This window comes from Hydra vulgaris, chromosome 08 (assembly GCF_038396675.1).
Source record: "Hydra vulgaris chromosome 08, alternate assembly HydraT2T_AEP".
Lineage (NCBI taxonomy): Eukaryota > Metazoa > Cnidaria > Hydrozoa > Anthoathecata > Hydridae > Hydra > Hydra vulgaris.
In genome coordinates this window covers 58,894,375-58,912,500 of record NC_088927.1, presented here as the reverse complement: position 1 = coordinate 58,912,500, position 18,126 = coordinate 58,894,375, and the positions used below count along the sequence as shown (strand labels likewise).

General features: G+C 28.7%; 1 protein-coding gene and 1 non-coding gene across 2 annotated transcripts; both read left to right on the top strand.

The window, feature by feature from the left end:
• Positions 1–606: 606 nt before the first annotated feature.
• On the top strand, positions 607–2,124 carry LOC136083490 (uncharacterized). The gene has a single exon (XM_065802893.1). The coding sequence runs from the start codon at positions 607–609 to the stop codon at positions 2,122–2,124; it is 1,518 nt and encodes a 505-aa protein (XP_065658965.1).
• Positions 2,125–13,113: 10,989 nt separating this feature from the next.
• LOC100206877 (uncharacterized) lies at positions 13,114–13,925 on the top strand. The gene is made up of 2 exons (XR_010640541.1): positions 13,114–13,364; positions 13,602–13,925. It is a non-coding gene; the product is annotated as an uncharacterized LOC100206877 (transcript).
• The last annotated feature ends 4,201 nt before the right edge of the window (positions 13,926–18,126 follow it).

Genomic DNA, 18,126 nt, shown 5'->3' with positions numbered 1-18,126 from the left:
TTAATAATACGATCCGCGAATACAAGATGAGCGAAGAGCATGAACTTAGTTACCGAAAAGAAATAAATGAATGGATCAACTACCTTAAAATTCACATTGAAAAAAAACTGTGGCCATATCAAACTGTGATTATAAATGGGGAACGGTATTGTTTCACCAGAATGTGTTTTGGCATCAACGTGGCTCCAACAATAATGACTACAATTCTTCGTCACGTGCTCAATATGAATTCTACTGTGAAGAAAGCATGTGATAACTACATTGATGATATATTTGTCGATGAAAGTGTAGAAACAGCTGAAAATGTAGCGAAGCATCTTGAGAAATTTGGGTTGTAGTGTAAGCCTCCAGAAGAGCTATAAAAAGGACGTGTTTTAGGATTGAGTCGAACGAAATAAAAATGGGGAACTGATATGGAAGCGGGACAATGTAGTACAATTCGAATCTTCAAATGCAGTCACACGATCACAGCTTTTTAGCAATTTAGGTAAACTTATTGTACATTACCCGGTGGCAGGAAGTTTGCGTTTACAAGCTTCATACATCAAACGATTAGCTGGAAATATTCCATGGAATGAGTATGTTTCTGAAGATTGCAAAGAAAAAATGAATGAGCTGCTTCGCCGTTTGGAAAAAGAGGACTCGGTTGGTGGGAAATGGCTGGTACCAGTGAATGGAAAAGCTGAGCTTTACTGTGATGCATCGTCTATAGGACTGGGTGTAGTTCTTCTAATTGGAGGAATCGTTATTGAAGATGCAGCATGGCTACGACCAACGATTGATACACACCATATTAATATAAGTGAACTAGATTCGATACCTCGAGGGTTAAATTTAGCCAGTAAATGGGATATAAAAGAACTCACAGTATACAGCGATAGCAAGAGCACCGTGGGATGGTTAAACGCAGTTTTAAAAGGAGAATATCGCGGAAAGACTCGGGGAATTTCTCAACTGCTAGTACAACGACGGCTAAATACGATAAAGGAAATAGCAAAAGATATTAAGATTATTGTACAATGGATTCCATCTGAACTAAATCTGGCCGATCGACTTTCACGAATCCCTCAAAAATGGTGCAGAACAGTGTGTGCAACCGGAATAATCCAACAGAAAGACATATGGAAAGTTCACTCAATTGGCCATTTTGGTGTCGATCGAACATTGCAACTTTGTTTACGAAACAACCAGAATGTATCACGTAAGGAGGTTTCAGCAGTAATTGCAAGTTGTAACCAGTGCAACTCCATCGATCCTTATTCCGTAAAATGGAAGCATGGTCAGCTGAGTGTAAAGCAGAATTGGAATCGGGTTGCTCTCGATGTGACGCATGTAGGTGCAGAACTATACTTATCAAAGATTGACTGCGGCCCATCACGGTATACAGTGTGGCGCAAACTGGTAACCAAAACAGCGGCTGAAATTATTGGAAAGCTGGAAGAAATATTTTTCTTATTTAGACCGCCAGTTTGCCTTCTAATGGACAATGAATTTCGTTCACACACGCTAATAAGGTTTTCTGACGAATGGGACGTTGATTTAGAATATCGAGCAGCTCATCCAGCTCAAGGCAATGGTATTGTTGAACGCATACACAGAACAATCAAAAGAGCAGTCGCCCGCTTACGTTGCTCAATCGCTCTGGCAGTATTACTGTACAATGAGACGATCTCATCAAATTGTAGTAAAAGTCCATCGCAGCAATTTAAGCAAAAACCAACGTCGTTTATTCCAGGTGTCGATACACGTAAGAAAGTCGAAAAATATGAAGCAGACAACATATTCAAGGAAGGTGACAATGTTTGGGTAAAACCACCTCAAGAGACAAAATGTGATCGGTCTTGGATACCTTGTATCGTACGGAAGCAAAATGCCTGGTCGTTTGACGTCAAAACTGCAAATAAGGTATTCCCACGACATATCTCACACTTGCGTCGCCGTATTCCGGACTCTCGTAATAAAAAAGACTCATTTAACGATGGTCTTGATATACCAAAAGATGAAGTTGGTAACGGTAAAGGAAGATATAATAAGAACGCCGTTCAAGTTCGAAATGATTGCAACGAACAAACGATAACGCGCTCCGGACGAATAATAAGAGCCCCACAACGATTAGACTTATGAGTTAATTCACCAAGAGGGCATGTTCTATTAAAGTTGGTGAATTAAAATTATTACGTATACGTGGTAAAAGTCACGTAGATAAACGTGATGAAAGTCACGCATTCATTTATGGTTTTTAATGACTATTGTTGTTTTATAATTGTCATGGGAATTATAACTTTGTATTTATATTAGGGTTGTTCGCCGTAAACAAAAACTTACGAAAATTTCGCATTTTTATCTTCCGTATTTCAAGTTGTTATTGCAGAAGTTGTTCTTTCGCAAATTCACCTTCCGTAATGCGTTATACGAAAAAAATAAATAATAATTATTCCGTAATAGCTCTTTACGAAAAGAAACTTGCGAAACAAATCATTTCGAAAGAATATTTGCGAAACAGTTCCTTACGGATGGAGCGTTTCGGAATGTGCGCTTACGGAATAAACTCGAAAGTATTCATTAAACTGTTATACAAAAAAATATTATTATTTATTATTTAAATAAAATAATGTTGTTAAATGATTCTTCAATAGTTTTTACATATAAATCTATATATCTATATATATATGTATATATCTATATCTATCTATCTATCTATCTATATATATATATATATATATATATATATATATATATATATATATATATATATATATATATATATATATATATATATATATATATATATATATATATATATACACACACACTAAAAAAAAAAGTAGAAATTTCTACCTTAGGGTAGGATATGTGATATCCCTCTAGTAAGGTATAACTTTCTACCTTTTAGGGTAGAAAATTATATTAAAAACAATTATTTGTCATACAATTTTCTAACTTAAAGGTATAATTTTCTACCTTATAAGGTAAAAAATTATACCTTACTAAGGGTATATCTCATATCCTACCTTAACTAAAAATTTCTACCTTTATTTTTTAGTGTATATATATATATATATATATATATATATATTTATATATATATATAAATACTGTGAGCTTGACAGAATAACAATGTTAGGACACCGGTGGGGGTGGGTGGGAGGAGGGGGAAGGAGTTGCTGAAACAGAATATAAGGGGGCCCTAACGCAACTCCAATCTAAATAAAAAAAACTGAAATTTGAGTTAGTTTGACGGAAAGGACAATATATATATATATATATATATATATATATATATATATATATATATATATATATATATATATATATATATACACTTGTATATATATATATATACTTGTATATATATATACTTGTATATATATATATATATATACTTGTATATATATATATATATATATATATATATATATATATATATATATATATATATATATATATATATATATATATATATACAGTGACCTAGAAAGGTTAAGAAAGTTACGCAGCTAAAATTTAAATAGAAAAAACTGAAACTTTAAGTTAGTTTTGAGGAAAAGGACAACGCTTCCTCCGCAACATGTCCCTATTATAGTGTTTACATGCATTAATATTTATCAAGTACCGACTTTGGTTCACTTCCGACATTCGGTTGTTTATTGTCTTTGGCTTTTCAGAAATGCAGGTATACTATTTATATTCTTATACGTAAAAACTTAGTAAAATATTTGGTTCCATTACATTTTATGTCAATTTATCACTAATTTTTAGACTATCTACAGCTCTAAAACTTTCAGCGCTTGTATAATCCTGGTGAGCTTCTATGTTTAAATTTTTTCCCGGGGCAAAGACTCGGAAAAGGGTTGTTTTTTACGTACCCGCTTTTTTGCTGCAAAATCTTGCAACTAAATTTTTACTGCTCTCCAAAATAGCCAGAGCTTTATAACTTTCAGCGGTTGTATAGTTCCAATAACGTTGGGATGTTGAAAATTGCGGGGAGGGGAGGATCAAATTTAAAGCGTACGTACTTTATGGAGTAGTTATTTTTTAGGATTGACTACATGACCTATATTTTTTTTTGATTTCAACGACAGCATTGTTTTCCAATCACGCAATTTTATTCGTATAAAACCGTTTCTTTTTTTCCATTAACTTACTGACTCAGGGGCTAATTAACTGCTCTCTCACAACTTCGGGTAAGTAATGAATATAAAGAAAGGAATAGGAGAAAAACTGCCTTTGAGTTAAGCTAACGACAAGTTTACATTAAAAATTAGTTCGATAACGACCCTTTTTTTTAACCGATTTACTATTTGAGGCAAATCTACATGATCCCAAACAAATGACTTTCATGCTCTAAATTTTCTTTTTTCCCTCAAAATGGGAAAGTTTATGTTGTTCAAGTTATGATCACTATTTAACTCTTGTTCATTGAAAAACATTTTTAGTATATCTTATGAAAGTCTAGGTTTATTTATAAAAATTTACTAACTGAAACATATCAATAATTATTATAACAATTAGTATTTTAGTTACCTAGCTAATCATACGTATTTGATTCATAAAACGTATTTAAATATTTTTAATATGCCGCGTTTCGTAAGTGTTTTCCCGTAATGAAGTTGTTTCGCAAGTTTCAGTGCGAAAGAGTTTCGTTTCGAAAGAAATTTGGTTTTTTATCATTATTTTAAAAAATAAAACCTTAAAATGTTCATATGTTGCAATACTGAAAATAAAATTTTATTATAAACATTTTGGTATATAAAAAATTTAATTTTTACAATTATATCAGTTTGGCCAACAAAATTTTGTTATAGACTCCGAAACGTCGTTTAGCGAAATAGCTCATTTCGCAAGTGCGACTTCCGTAAGCCTTATTTTCGTATGTTGAAAAATAGTTTTGTTTCGTAATTCAACTTGCGGAAGACAACATTTCGTAAGAAGCATTTGCGAAATGAACATCGGCGGTTTTTTTTGTTTCGTAAAATTCGGTACGAAAAAAGAAAATTCCTTATTCTCAATATCCTTCCGAAAGAATTTTATTTTTCCGGAATTGTACGAAACATTCCGGTTAACAACTCTAATTTATATACGATTTTTTGTAATAAGAGAGAAGGTAGAAAAACGCTCAGATAGTTGTTTTTAATATATATATATATATATATATAAACGAATACAAGAATGCAACAAGACCCTCAAATCGTGAATCGATTTGAAACTAAGAAAGGTGATTCACAGGGCCCTAATATATATTATATATATATAATATATATATATATATATATATATATATATATATATATATATATATATATATATATATATATATATATATATATATATATAATTACATTGTTTTAAAAGTATTGAAACTATTTGTTATTAATTATTTGAGTTTATTTATTATTAATTATTTGAGTTTATTTTAAATAAATAAATTATTTATTATTAATTATTTGAGTTTATTTATTATTAATTATTTGAGTTATTATTGAGAATTATTGAGCTAAACTTTTGAATGTTATCAAATATATTAAAGATATTAGTCTATAATTTTAAATTCATGTATTAATATCATGTATTTATATTATAGGCTAATATTTTTAATATTATATAAATAATTAAATATATATGTAGAAGCAAATGGTGACAAGCAGCTGCAGCAAACCACTAATAATTTAGAAGCACAAATTGAACATTGAACAGTTCTCCTGAAACTGTTTATTATAGAATGTGAAGTAAGATAATACTTCCTTATGTTTTGCGCATATCTAAACAATTTTGATGATTTAATGATATTAAAGCTGTAAATTTTTTTTTAAATACCCAAATCTGTTCTAATGTAATATACTTTCTCTAACATGATACAATTTTCAGTTAAATTTAATATGTTTTTAGAATATGGCGAACATGATGAACACAGAACCAAAACTTTGTAATGGTTGCTAAATTAATTGTGACAAAATAATATAATTATGTTAATTGTGACAAAATAATATAATTATGTTAATTGTGACAAAATAATATAATTATGTTAATTGTGACAAAATAATATAATTATGTTAATTGTGACAAAATATCATAATTATGTTAATTGTGACAAAATAATATAATTATGAAAAATCTTTCAAATGAGCTAGCAAAAACAAGATGGAAAAAAGGTGTAAAATTTAAATTGGATATTTTTAATATTTTAGAATAATATGCAATATATGCTTTTATAATAATAATTAATTTTAAAATTAATTATAAAAAAATTAATTATAAAAAAAAATAAAAAAAATATTTTACAGACTAAGATTACGATTCACTTATTATATTGAATTTTAGTTCTATAAGAAAAAGTACCCTAACAACTGTACAATCACAATCAATTTAAAATAATTATTTTTCATATTTATTTTTCATACCCTGGAACACTTGGAGAAGTATAAAAATAGTTGTAAGTTAATAAATATTATATATATTTGAAGATTTCAAAGTCTACAAAAACCCACATTTGTTCATGTTTTTAATTTTAATAAAATTTTCGTTTTTTGTTTGATTACTTTAGTCTTATATATGTTATATATGACTGATAGTTGGTTTCTGTCTTGTTAGTTATATTCAAAACGCCTCAGTTGTGTCTTCCAGTTTTATTGTATAATGACAGAAATAATAGTTAAACACCAGTGCATGATGAAAAGGACACAAATACACAAATTAGTTCCCTGAGGTGCACAAATTTGTGAAACTGTTTTTCCTTTATAGTCCTCAGCAAAGCTAAAAAGTAAAGACTCTTGAGTATTAGTCTTGGTCTTGAGTAGTTATCAATAACAGTTAAACGAAAATAGATGTAATCATTTTTCTTGGTTTAAACTATAGATTCAGGAGGGTGTTGGTCTATGCATCATTGTTGGTTACGAACTGTCATAAAGCGATATTAATTTTGCATAAAATAACTCGGTGCAGAAAGTTTAAAGTTTTACTAAGTTGATCCAAAAATAAATTATACTGGTGAAAACGCTAAAGAAAGATACCCCAAATAATTTCGTGTAGTAGTAGAAAAGTTAAAGAAGCCATTATAAAATACTTTGACACAGCTGTAAACGATATCAATCAGATGGAACTTGATCTAAAACGTTAATATTTAAACAGTTAAACTGAGCCAAGTTTTATATTGTTTTATCACTTTATCTTATACTTTATTTTATACTTTATTTTATATTGTTTTATCACTTTATAACTTTTTATCAGTTTTATCACTTGCTGAGCTTATCTAAGTTAACTTGTATTTGTATTGTAATTTGTAAACAACAGAAAAAAAATCTAGTCAATCAAATTTTTATTTTATCTAATCTGTAATTTTCAATAAGTGTTGCAGCATAGAATAGTCTTGCATAAGTAATTTATTGTATTATACATTATATGTATTACATATACTGTTAAGATGAGCACTGTTATATTATTAGTTATAAATTTTTTTCGCGAACAAATTAAAGTAATAACTAACTTTTAGTTGTTAGCATATGCTAATAAATAAAACTATTAAGTACTTAAACTCGTTTCTTCTCGAATAGTTAATAAAATAATATATGTTTTATAATGTAATATTATATAACATATATTATATGTTATATAATATTACATTATATAACTTATAATATATTATATGTTATATAATGTAATATATAATACACAACACAACAAATTACTTATACAAGACTATTTCATACGATCTTAAATGACCATACGACCAAAAGATCTTGTAAGAAAATATTTGTAATTATTCCGACCCTACTAAATTCCACTAATATTTTCGTGATAAAGTATTCTACCTCTAAAAATATAAGTGGAATTTAGTAAGGTCGGAATAAGTACAAAATGATCTTTTAAGATCTTACAAATCTTACTAAGAATTCATATTATAATTTGAAAATCTTTATGTAAATTATGATATAATTTACAAATCTTGTTAAGATCCTACATTTCTTACAAATCTTACTAAGAAATCGTACGTAAACTTACAAGTCTTAATATAATTTTGTTAGTTTTCACGTCTTGCAAGTTTTACTAATCTTTCTAAGGTTCTTAATAAGAAATCTTTTCAAGATTTGTAAGATTCGTCGATCTGGGAACATGAACAGCGTTCAAATGTTCTGAAATAAAACACACAGACCTCTACTTTTTCAGCATTTTTATAATTCTGAAAAATAATGTGACAAATTTATATTAAAATTTATGTCAGCTCAGAAAAAAAACAACGATTTAGAAAAAGAGAACATTTTGATCCTGAATAAATGAGGAATAGGTCTAATTGTGAAATTAGTTTTTTTATAACGGAAAAGAAAACAGACAAATAGTTCATGTTTGTAAAGACACTTTTCTAAAATGCTTAAAACTTTTGCTAAACGTTTTTTTTTAAAACGGAAATCCAAGAAAATAAAACAGAGGTGGTGATAAAAAAAGCCACAAATTCAGGAATGAAGTGGTAAAATTTATACGGAGTCTTCCTGTAAGGAAAAGCCATTACAACAGAAACAAATCGAGAAAACTGTATCAGCCATCAGAACTAAAAAGCATTAAATGATGCTTTTTAGCTCCGATATTATAGCTCCGATATAAAATTAAAAACGGAATTGATACTCTACAAAGTATAGACCACATTGATATGTTGATAGAATTTGGAGCTTAACACCATCTACATTTATTACTAGCGGAACTAGAGTTTCTCCGCCACTACCATACACTTCCTGTTTTAATTTTTTTATACTGAAATCTTTCAGGAGTAAATTCAGCATTTATACTTTCTATTTATCTTTAAGGAGTAACTTCAGCATTAATCCATTTCTATTTTCAATATTATCTTGAATTCTAAGAGAACGATTTATTTGGATTGATACCACTTTTATTGGAACGTTTGATATTGCTAAGTAGCAGCGCAAATGGGTAAATTATTGTCAGCACCAATAATTATTAACAAAGCTTAATATGTATAAAACACGTTTAAGGGGACACTTTAGAACCGTCCTCATTTTTTAAATAAGATTGCAACCCTTTATCTTTTTAATCACAAATGTTGAATTCTGAGCTATCATTATCATGGTAAAACTGTTGGACTGCATTTAATGTCTGTGAAACTTAAGTTTTTGAATTTTGATACAGTATAAAACAAGTTTGTCTTGTAATGAAAGCTGATTTAATTTAGAATTTCGGTCATCATCTTGACTTAAATTGACTAAACTTTGGAAAAAATCTTGATCATACTTCAAACCCATATGGGGTTACCCATATGGGTTTGAAGTAACATACGGGTTACATGTGGGCACCATATGGTATTTATTCATATGGGAATTCCACGTAAGTTTCTTGTGGGATTCATATGGAATTTTATTTAAAGGCTGGAAACTAAAAAAACCGCGACTAGGTTATATTCCACTTATTTTAAATAATCAAATTTTCATACGGGTACCACATTAGAAAATCCGTCCCTAGTAAATCCCATGAATCCCACACAAAACCCATATGGAACTCATGTGGGACACAGTTTTATTTTTCACTAGGAAAAATGTTTGGAAAATGTACACAGAGAAGCAACCTAATCTACCAGTAATGAATGAATTTTCCAAAAAATTTTTATACTAAACTTTAAATAAGATTTTGGCTCTCCTAAATCAGATTCATGTTCATTTTGCGAAAGAATTTGTCACCAAATAAAGTGTGAAAATGATTTAGAAAAAAAGAAAAGTTTGATTACTGATTTAGCTGTTCACAAACGAAGATCAAATGTATTCTATCATCTTCTGAAGGAACAAAGAGATGGTTTGAAAGTTATTTGCTTTGACCTTCAGCAAAACCAAATCATCCCTAAAGTTCCAGACCAGCAACATATACAACTTTTGTGTTGTAGAAAATAAAAATAGTGGATGCTTAATCAAAGATCACTATCTATAATTGTAATGAAAACGACTTCAAATAAAATAATACAGCACAGTGTTTGACAAGCTTTGCAACACAAACATTGATGGCATAGGCACTGTTCACTGTACATTCACCAGTATTAGTAAGACAATTAAAACCAGTAAAAACAATTGAACTATTGATTCCTGATCGAAGGCATACGTTTTTGCCATGTGACCGTGTATTTGGAACTTTTGAAATAAAGTTTATGAAAACTGAAAGAATATATTCTCCAGAAGAGTACTAAAATGTTTACAGTTCTCAATAAACTGTAAAAATTGCTGGAATAGACTGGAATGTGTTTGATTTCAAATCAGTATGTCAAAGAGTCTTTTAAAAATGCCATAGCCAATCAAAATTCAGAGAATTAAAAAAAAGATATCACACTTTTGATATCTGGAGTGAACTGGAGCAAGATATTCGTTTTGATTTTTTAAAAAGTATAATTAACAACTCTAGTTAAGACTCAGAAAATGCGGAAGATACTATATGCAATTGTCTTGGAGAAGATGCTGCTTGTAATTATGTTTAACTTCGTTGTGCAGCATTTTCTTTTGTCAAATTTTTAATTAAAGTATCCACAACTTATGCAATAGAGTTTTGTTTATTTGTCATTATTTTATACTATTACTTTTTTCTATAATTCAGGCAAATCAAAGCTTTTGCTTTCAAATCATTTTAATACTTTTTAATAAAATAAAATAAATTTTGTATGATTTCAATGAAGCTTATTTTTATATATACATATACAGTTTTTCGTCAACTAATCTTTTTCAAAATAATAGATTTCACATTATTAAAATAAGCTAAATTAATAATTTCAGGTTTATTTCATGATCCTATTGAATTGCATTTTTTTCTTTGCGCATACTTTATTTGTGTCACTACACTAAGGAAACTTTTACGAAAAAAATTTTTTTTTTTAGCGCAAAATATGTGTGGGTCAGTTTTCCTTCAATATCTCAAAATCAATTTACTCGGACATCGCGTGTTTTGCAAATGGGTTCCTCATATGTTCTAATAAGTTTTTAAATGTTACTTGCGTAACGATATTTAAAGTCTTTAAATCATCAATCGAACAAGGAGTCTTTCCTGATCAATTGAAAATTGCGAAAGTTATTCCACTATTTAAAGGTGGTGACAAATCTGACATAAGTAATTACCGGCCTATTTCTATCTTATCTATATTTTCAAAAATACTAGAAAGAATCATGTTCAATAGAGTATTTAATTATTTTAGTTTAAATAATTTATTATACAACAATCAGTTTGGCTTTAAGAAGAATAACTCAACCGAGCATGCAATTATTCAGTTGGTACGTGAGATTTCCAATTCTTTTGAAAAATCTCAATTTACATTAGGAATTTTTATCGATCTTTCAAAAGCATTTGATACTGTGGATCATGATATTTTACTTTATAAACTTAATTATTACGGAATAAATGAAAGAGTTAGTAAATGGTTTCAAAGTTATTTATCCAACAGAAAACAATTTGTTTCTTGTAATGATCTTAATCATACACAGTTTTTAAATGTTTCCTGTGGTGTTCCGCAAGGTTCCATTTTAGGCCCTCTTTTGTTTTTAATATATATCAACGACTTGCATAAAGCATCAAATCTTCTAAGTATTATGTTTGCTGATGACATAAACTTATTTCTATCTAACAGTGACATCTACCTACTATTCTCCGTTATGAACAAAGAACTTCAAAACATATCTAAATGGTTTAAAAGTAACAAATTAACATTAAATGTAAACAAAACAAAATGGATTTTTTTCCACCCGCTCTCCAAAAAACGTTCTCTACCCCAAAATTTACCAAAAATTTTTATTGACCATAATGAAATAAAAAGAGATTCTGTAACTAAATACCTGGGGGTTTTCATTGACGAGAACATCACATGGAAACATCATATTAACTATGTCTGCTCGAAAGTTTCAAAAAGTATTGGAGTTCTATATAAGGCGCGTACTCATTTAGATAAAAATAATTTAACTAAACTTTATTATTCTTTTATTCATAGTTATATAAGTTATGGAATTATTGCCTGGGGTAGTACTGATCAAAGCAAGTTACAATGTTTCCATCGCCGTCAGAAACATGCGATCCGTGTAATTAATTTTGCGGATCGGTTCTCAAATTCCTCAATATTTTTCAATCAAATGAAAATCCTCAATGTTTATAAACTAAACGTATATAAAAATTTATCTTTTGTTTATATGTGGAAGTATGATTTATCTCCTTTAATTTTTAAAGACCTTTTTATTTTGAAACCTTTAAGCAAGTTTAACATGAGGAATAATAACTATTTAAATAAACCACTCTGTCGAACAAAGTTCAATCAATTTTGTATCACTTATCGTGCAGCTCATCTCTGGAACAAAATTATTTTGCCTAACTTCGGCTTACCCCTAACTTATTCTGTTTTTAAAATTAAATTAAAAGATCTCATTCTCTCTATTGAAAATATCTTAGAATATTTTTAATTTGTCTTATGATATATAATAATTATGAAATGTATGTTCAATCTTTGTTTTATACTTATTGAAATTTGTTTCTATTTATCTAAGTACTGTTTTAATATTTTTATGTTAATTTTTTACGTTCTCTTATTCTAAAAAGGCGTTATTATAATACTTTATGTACTCTGTTTTGTAAAAGACTTCTGACGATAAGATCATTTGATCTTCTTTTAGAAGCCTTGTTTGTATTTGAAAAAAATATGTAATTTATATATATTACGTCAAATGTAAACAAAAACTTACGAAAGAAAAAATATTGGAAATGGAGATTCCATTGGTCTCTCAGCCTATTTATATTACCCAATCTTTTTGTAATCTGAGCACAAATTATAATTTCTAATATATATATATCAAAAATTATAATTTGTTTTAATTATATTTACTTTAGCGCTCATCGATTAAATTAAATGCAATTTTTTTACTTGGATTAATTAGTATTTTTGAAGGTAAAGTAATTTACAAATATTTAAACTTTTTGCAACATTACCAATTTTTTTATTTAAATATTTTAGTAGTGGCACAATGTTTACTTCGCCACTAGTTGAAAAGATACTTGTAAATAAGATGCCCTGAGCCAATCAGGTAAAGTTAGTTAATTACGTTGTGCTGAAAATGTGCTCTTCAGGGTGTTTTCGAATGAGTGCTTCCAAAAAAAAATTTCAAAATTCAATCGTTTAACATCAGTTCAAGTAGAAAAAATTACAAGAAAAACAATTTTTTTTCAAAATGAAGTTTATATATAGCTTTCTTGCACTGTTATTTTGCATATTCAAAATTGACGAAGTTTTCGCCATTCAGATATTAGAAAACAAAGCTGCTTTTGATAATTTTTTAAAAACATCTGAACTCGCTGTCGTAGAATTTAGTGCAACTTACTGTGAAGCATGTAAGTACCTCGAACCACAACTGGAGGTGAGAGTGATTTAAAAAAGTGTCATGTAAATTTAAAAAAAAATACAACTCGAACAAATATATATATATATATATATATATATATATATATATATATATATATATATATATATATATATATATATATATATATATATATATATATATATATATATATATATATTACTAAAAAAAAAAAAAGATTTTATGTAAAACTAGTTTATCATCTTGTATTATCTCTTAATATTTTATTTACAGAATTTAGCTAAAAGTCATGAAAAAATAAAATTTGCAAAGATTGATGTACCGTCTAATCAACAATTAGCAAATGAACAAGGTGCCAGCTCAATGCCTACTGTTATTTGCTACACAAAGGGGAAAAAATGGCACACACATGTTGGAGCGGACATTGTTCCACTGCAACAAAAAGTTGAAATGATGAATAAAATGGCTTAGATAAAAAAAAACGTAAGAAAGAAGAAAGAATGTATTTGTCTTTTAGTAAAAATAATAACTTTCTAATTTTACATACATATAATAAAAGTTTTTACTGAACGCAAAGATTAGACTTATAAATTCTAATTTTTTTTTGTGTGTGTTTATTAAGGTGCTCCCAAAAGTCCGTTCGGTCTTACCCCAGAGCATTGCGGAAGAGCATTTAACTAGGAAGTTCACATCTTCTTCCTTACAATTGGCGCTTATTAGGCTAGAGCCAGCGTCGAACCTGGAACCTTGGTTCTAAGCAAAACTCTAACCCCTGCGCGACAGCTGCACATATAATTTATTTAATTGAAATTAAGTACAAATAAAGAAAGATCATAACGATATTATTGCCATTATTCAACCTTTATCAAAGAACATCATTTATTAAACAATAAAATATATATATATATAAATATATATTTATATATATATATATATATATATATATATATATATATATATATATATATATATATATATATATATATATATATATATATATATATATATATATATATATATATATATATATATATATACAGTATCGGACAAAACGAGTGCAACCAAATAATGCTAATTTAGTTTCTTTATATAAAATTGCTGCATTTTTTCAATTTAGAGAAATAACTATGTAACTGTTTAGAGACAAAGTTCTTCAAGTTTTATTCATCACAAAGTTCATTATTTGAACACTAAAATTAATAAATTAATCAAAAGTATTAAAAAAAGTTGATTTCCTTCTGGACAAAACAAGTGCAACTCGACCAAATGTTGACCAAGCTGTGTTTCGCTATCAATATTTCGTGGCGAATCCTTTGTTGTCGATCACAGCCTTGCATCTTTGAGGCATAGATTCGATCAGGTGATCAATGAAACTTTGTGGAATCGCTGCCCAGGCCTTTTGGATTTGTTCAAACTGTTGATACTTTTTACGAACACCTTCACGATTAATTCTGCGGTTGACGATCTCCCACAGGGTCTCGATAGGGTTGAGATCCAGAGATTGAGGCGGCCAATCCATCACCGATAGGTGGTTGTCTTAAAACCACTGCTTGACTACTTTTGCAGTGTGTTTCGGATCGTTGTCTTGCATGTAATATGCCAATAAAACCCATTTTATTGGCATATTACATTCAGCATGAGGTAACATAACATCTTTCAGGTTATTTTTATACATGAAACGGTCCATTATTCCATCGTTTCGATGTATTCGACCTAGACCGTTAGCAGACAAACACCCCCAGACCATTACATTGCCTCCACCATGCTTCACGGTCTTATGGCAGTATCGTAAATCGAGGCATTTTCCGTCCGGTCGACGTACACGGCAAATGCCATCGCTCCCAATGATGTTGAACTTCGATTCATCACTGAACAGGACAGTTCGCCATTTTTGCACACTCCAGTCATTATGAGATGTAGCAAACAGGAGTCTTTTCTTCTGGTTTTTTAGTGAAATAAGCGATTTCTTTGCAGAGCGTCGAGAAAACAATCCTGCTTCAACAACACATTTTCTGATTGTTCGGTCCGATACAGGCAGCTCTAATTGCTTTTGTATCTCGACTGATGATATCCAGGGATCCTTCATGACGGATGTGACGATCATAGAATCCTCTCTAGAAATGGTGGAACGCGGTCTTCCACCATTGTTATCTGCTGCCAACTTCCCCGTAGAACGATATTTGGGACATAGTCTTGATATGGTTCATTTTTCATCACGCGATATTTATCACAAATACTTTTTTGTGATATTTCACTTACGTAATTGCCAATAATTTTCTTAATAGTTCCAATCCAAGACTGTCGGGAGCCATTTTTGCACTTGAAGTCATAAAAATAATTAAAAAAAATAATCACGCTTCTCAAGGCTTACCGTGTTACATTTACCTTGTGATGATACAATAATGCTCTGTGGAACACAACGCCTTGGTTGGATGTGGACTATATTGATATAATGAAACACTTGTTGTATTTCACTTCTTGTATTGATGTTCTTCGATAAAACACTTTGGTTAAACTCACTTCGATAAACTGTCTTGATAATACTGACTGATTGACTTCCATATACTGGCTGAATTACATGTCGATTTACATGTCTCTTATATAGTAAAATAAACCTGTGTGAACCTGTTCTGGAAGATTTAGATGCTTCTTTTCGATGCTTCTGGAAACTTCTGGATGCGTCTGGATGCTTCTGAATGTCTTTGGATATTTCTGGATGCTACTGGATGCTTCCTGATGCTTCTTCTGGAAACTTTTTGAAGCTTCTGCATGCTTCTGGAAATTTCTGGATACTTCCTTTAAATATTAAAAAACTTCCGTGACGTTGACACGGACCAGACTTAAGAAAATGAAACAAACCAAAAAAGTTGCACTTGTTTTGTCCGCTGCAAAATGGCACTTGTCAACGAAATTCTGCCTGTGTGCTGTCACCTGTCAGCTGATTGCTCATGTCATGGCATGCTATGACTCCAGACTCCTGAACTGTTTGCTGTGGTAGTATAGTTCGTTTCGTTTTTAAGACATTTAAAATTAGGAACACTTTTTAGCATTGTTCGATATTGGTTGCAAATGTTTTATCCAATACTATATATATATATATATATATATATATATATATATATATATATATATATATATATATATATATATATATATATATATATATATATATATATATATATATATATATATATATATATATATATATATATATATATATATATATATAGATATATATATATATATATATACATATATATATATATCTATATATATATATATATATATATATATATATATATATATATATATATATATATATATATATATGTATATATATATATATATATATATATATGCATATATATATATATCAATATATATATATATATATATATATATATATATATATATATATATATATATATATATATATATATATATATATATATATATATATGTATATATACAAGTTTTTTCCTAAAATTTTATCACATGTTCATTACAAAATTTAACACAACCAAAAGGATTAAAAAATATTTTCAATCTAGAGAATAAAGTTAATTTATTTATTTTTAAAGACAGGAAAAGTAACTGACAAATTAAATTTAATTAAAACAATCTTAAAATGTAAAATTTTTAAAATCAAAAAATAAAGATGATGAAAAAATCTACAAAAATTATAAAAAGATTTTTGAACATAATATAAAAGAAGCAAAAACAAGATATTTTTCTAATCAGCTTGATAAGCATAAATTCGATATAAAAAGGACTTGGACTGTTATAAACCAACTAACAGGAAGAGAAATAAAGAAGCATACTTGCTTACCACAAAAATTAATTTCCGATAAAAAAAATTATAACAAGTGAAACAAATATATATCAAGAATTTAACAAATACTTTGTAAATGAAGGCCCCTCTCTTGCTTCTCACATTGCGCAACCAAATAAAATATTTAATAATTTTTTGGGAGAAAAACCCAACAAAAGTATAAAGAAAAGATAACTAAACTTGAATTTAATAAAGCAATTATTGAACTTAAACGCAACAAGTCATGTGGATATGATGGTATTTTCAGTAATGTAGCTATTTATGTTATGGACAGCATTTGTAAACCATTATTTTATTTAATATCATCTTCATTTTAAAAAATATATTCCCTGACAAACTTAAATTAGCCAAAATTAATCCCATTCTCAAAAAAGGTGATTGCAATAATATTTCTAACTACTGACCTATTTCTCTACTCCCAGTTTTTTCAAAAGTATATGAGAGAGTAATTTATAATAGAGTTAATAAGTACTTTACATTAAACAATTTATCATACAAAAATCAGTTTGGATTTCAAAGCAATTGCTCTACTGAACTTGCTATTATTAAACTTGCTGACAAAATATATGTAAGTCGTTTGATAGTGATGAACTGGTATTAGGAGTTTTTATCGATCTTTCCAAGGCCTTTGATACAGTTGATCATAGTATTTTACTTTCCAAGCAAAAATATTACGGCATAATAGACTCAACATTTAAGCGGATTCAAAGCTACTTGTCTAACAGAAAGCAATTTGTACTACTAGAAAAGTTAGGAGCCCTTGATATTACGTGTGGAGTTTCTCAGGTTTCAATCCTAGGTCCATTATTGTTTTTAATATATAATAACGATATGCATAAAGCTTCCCTAAAAATATCTACAATTATGTATGCTAACGATACCAATTTATTTTTTAACCATCATGATGCAAAGACTTTGTTTGAAACTATGAATATTGAATCGAAAGTTTCAACCTCTGGTTCATAG

Excerpts from the sequence above, each read along its gene's own strand:
- LOC136083490 (XM_065802893.1), top strand. The coding sequence starts at position 607 with ATGAATGAGCTGCTTCGCCGTTTGGAAAAAGAGGACTCGGTTGGTGGG.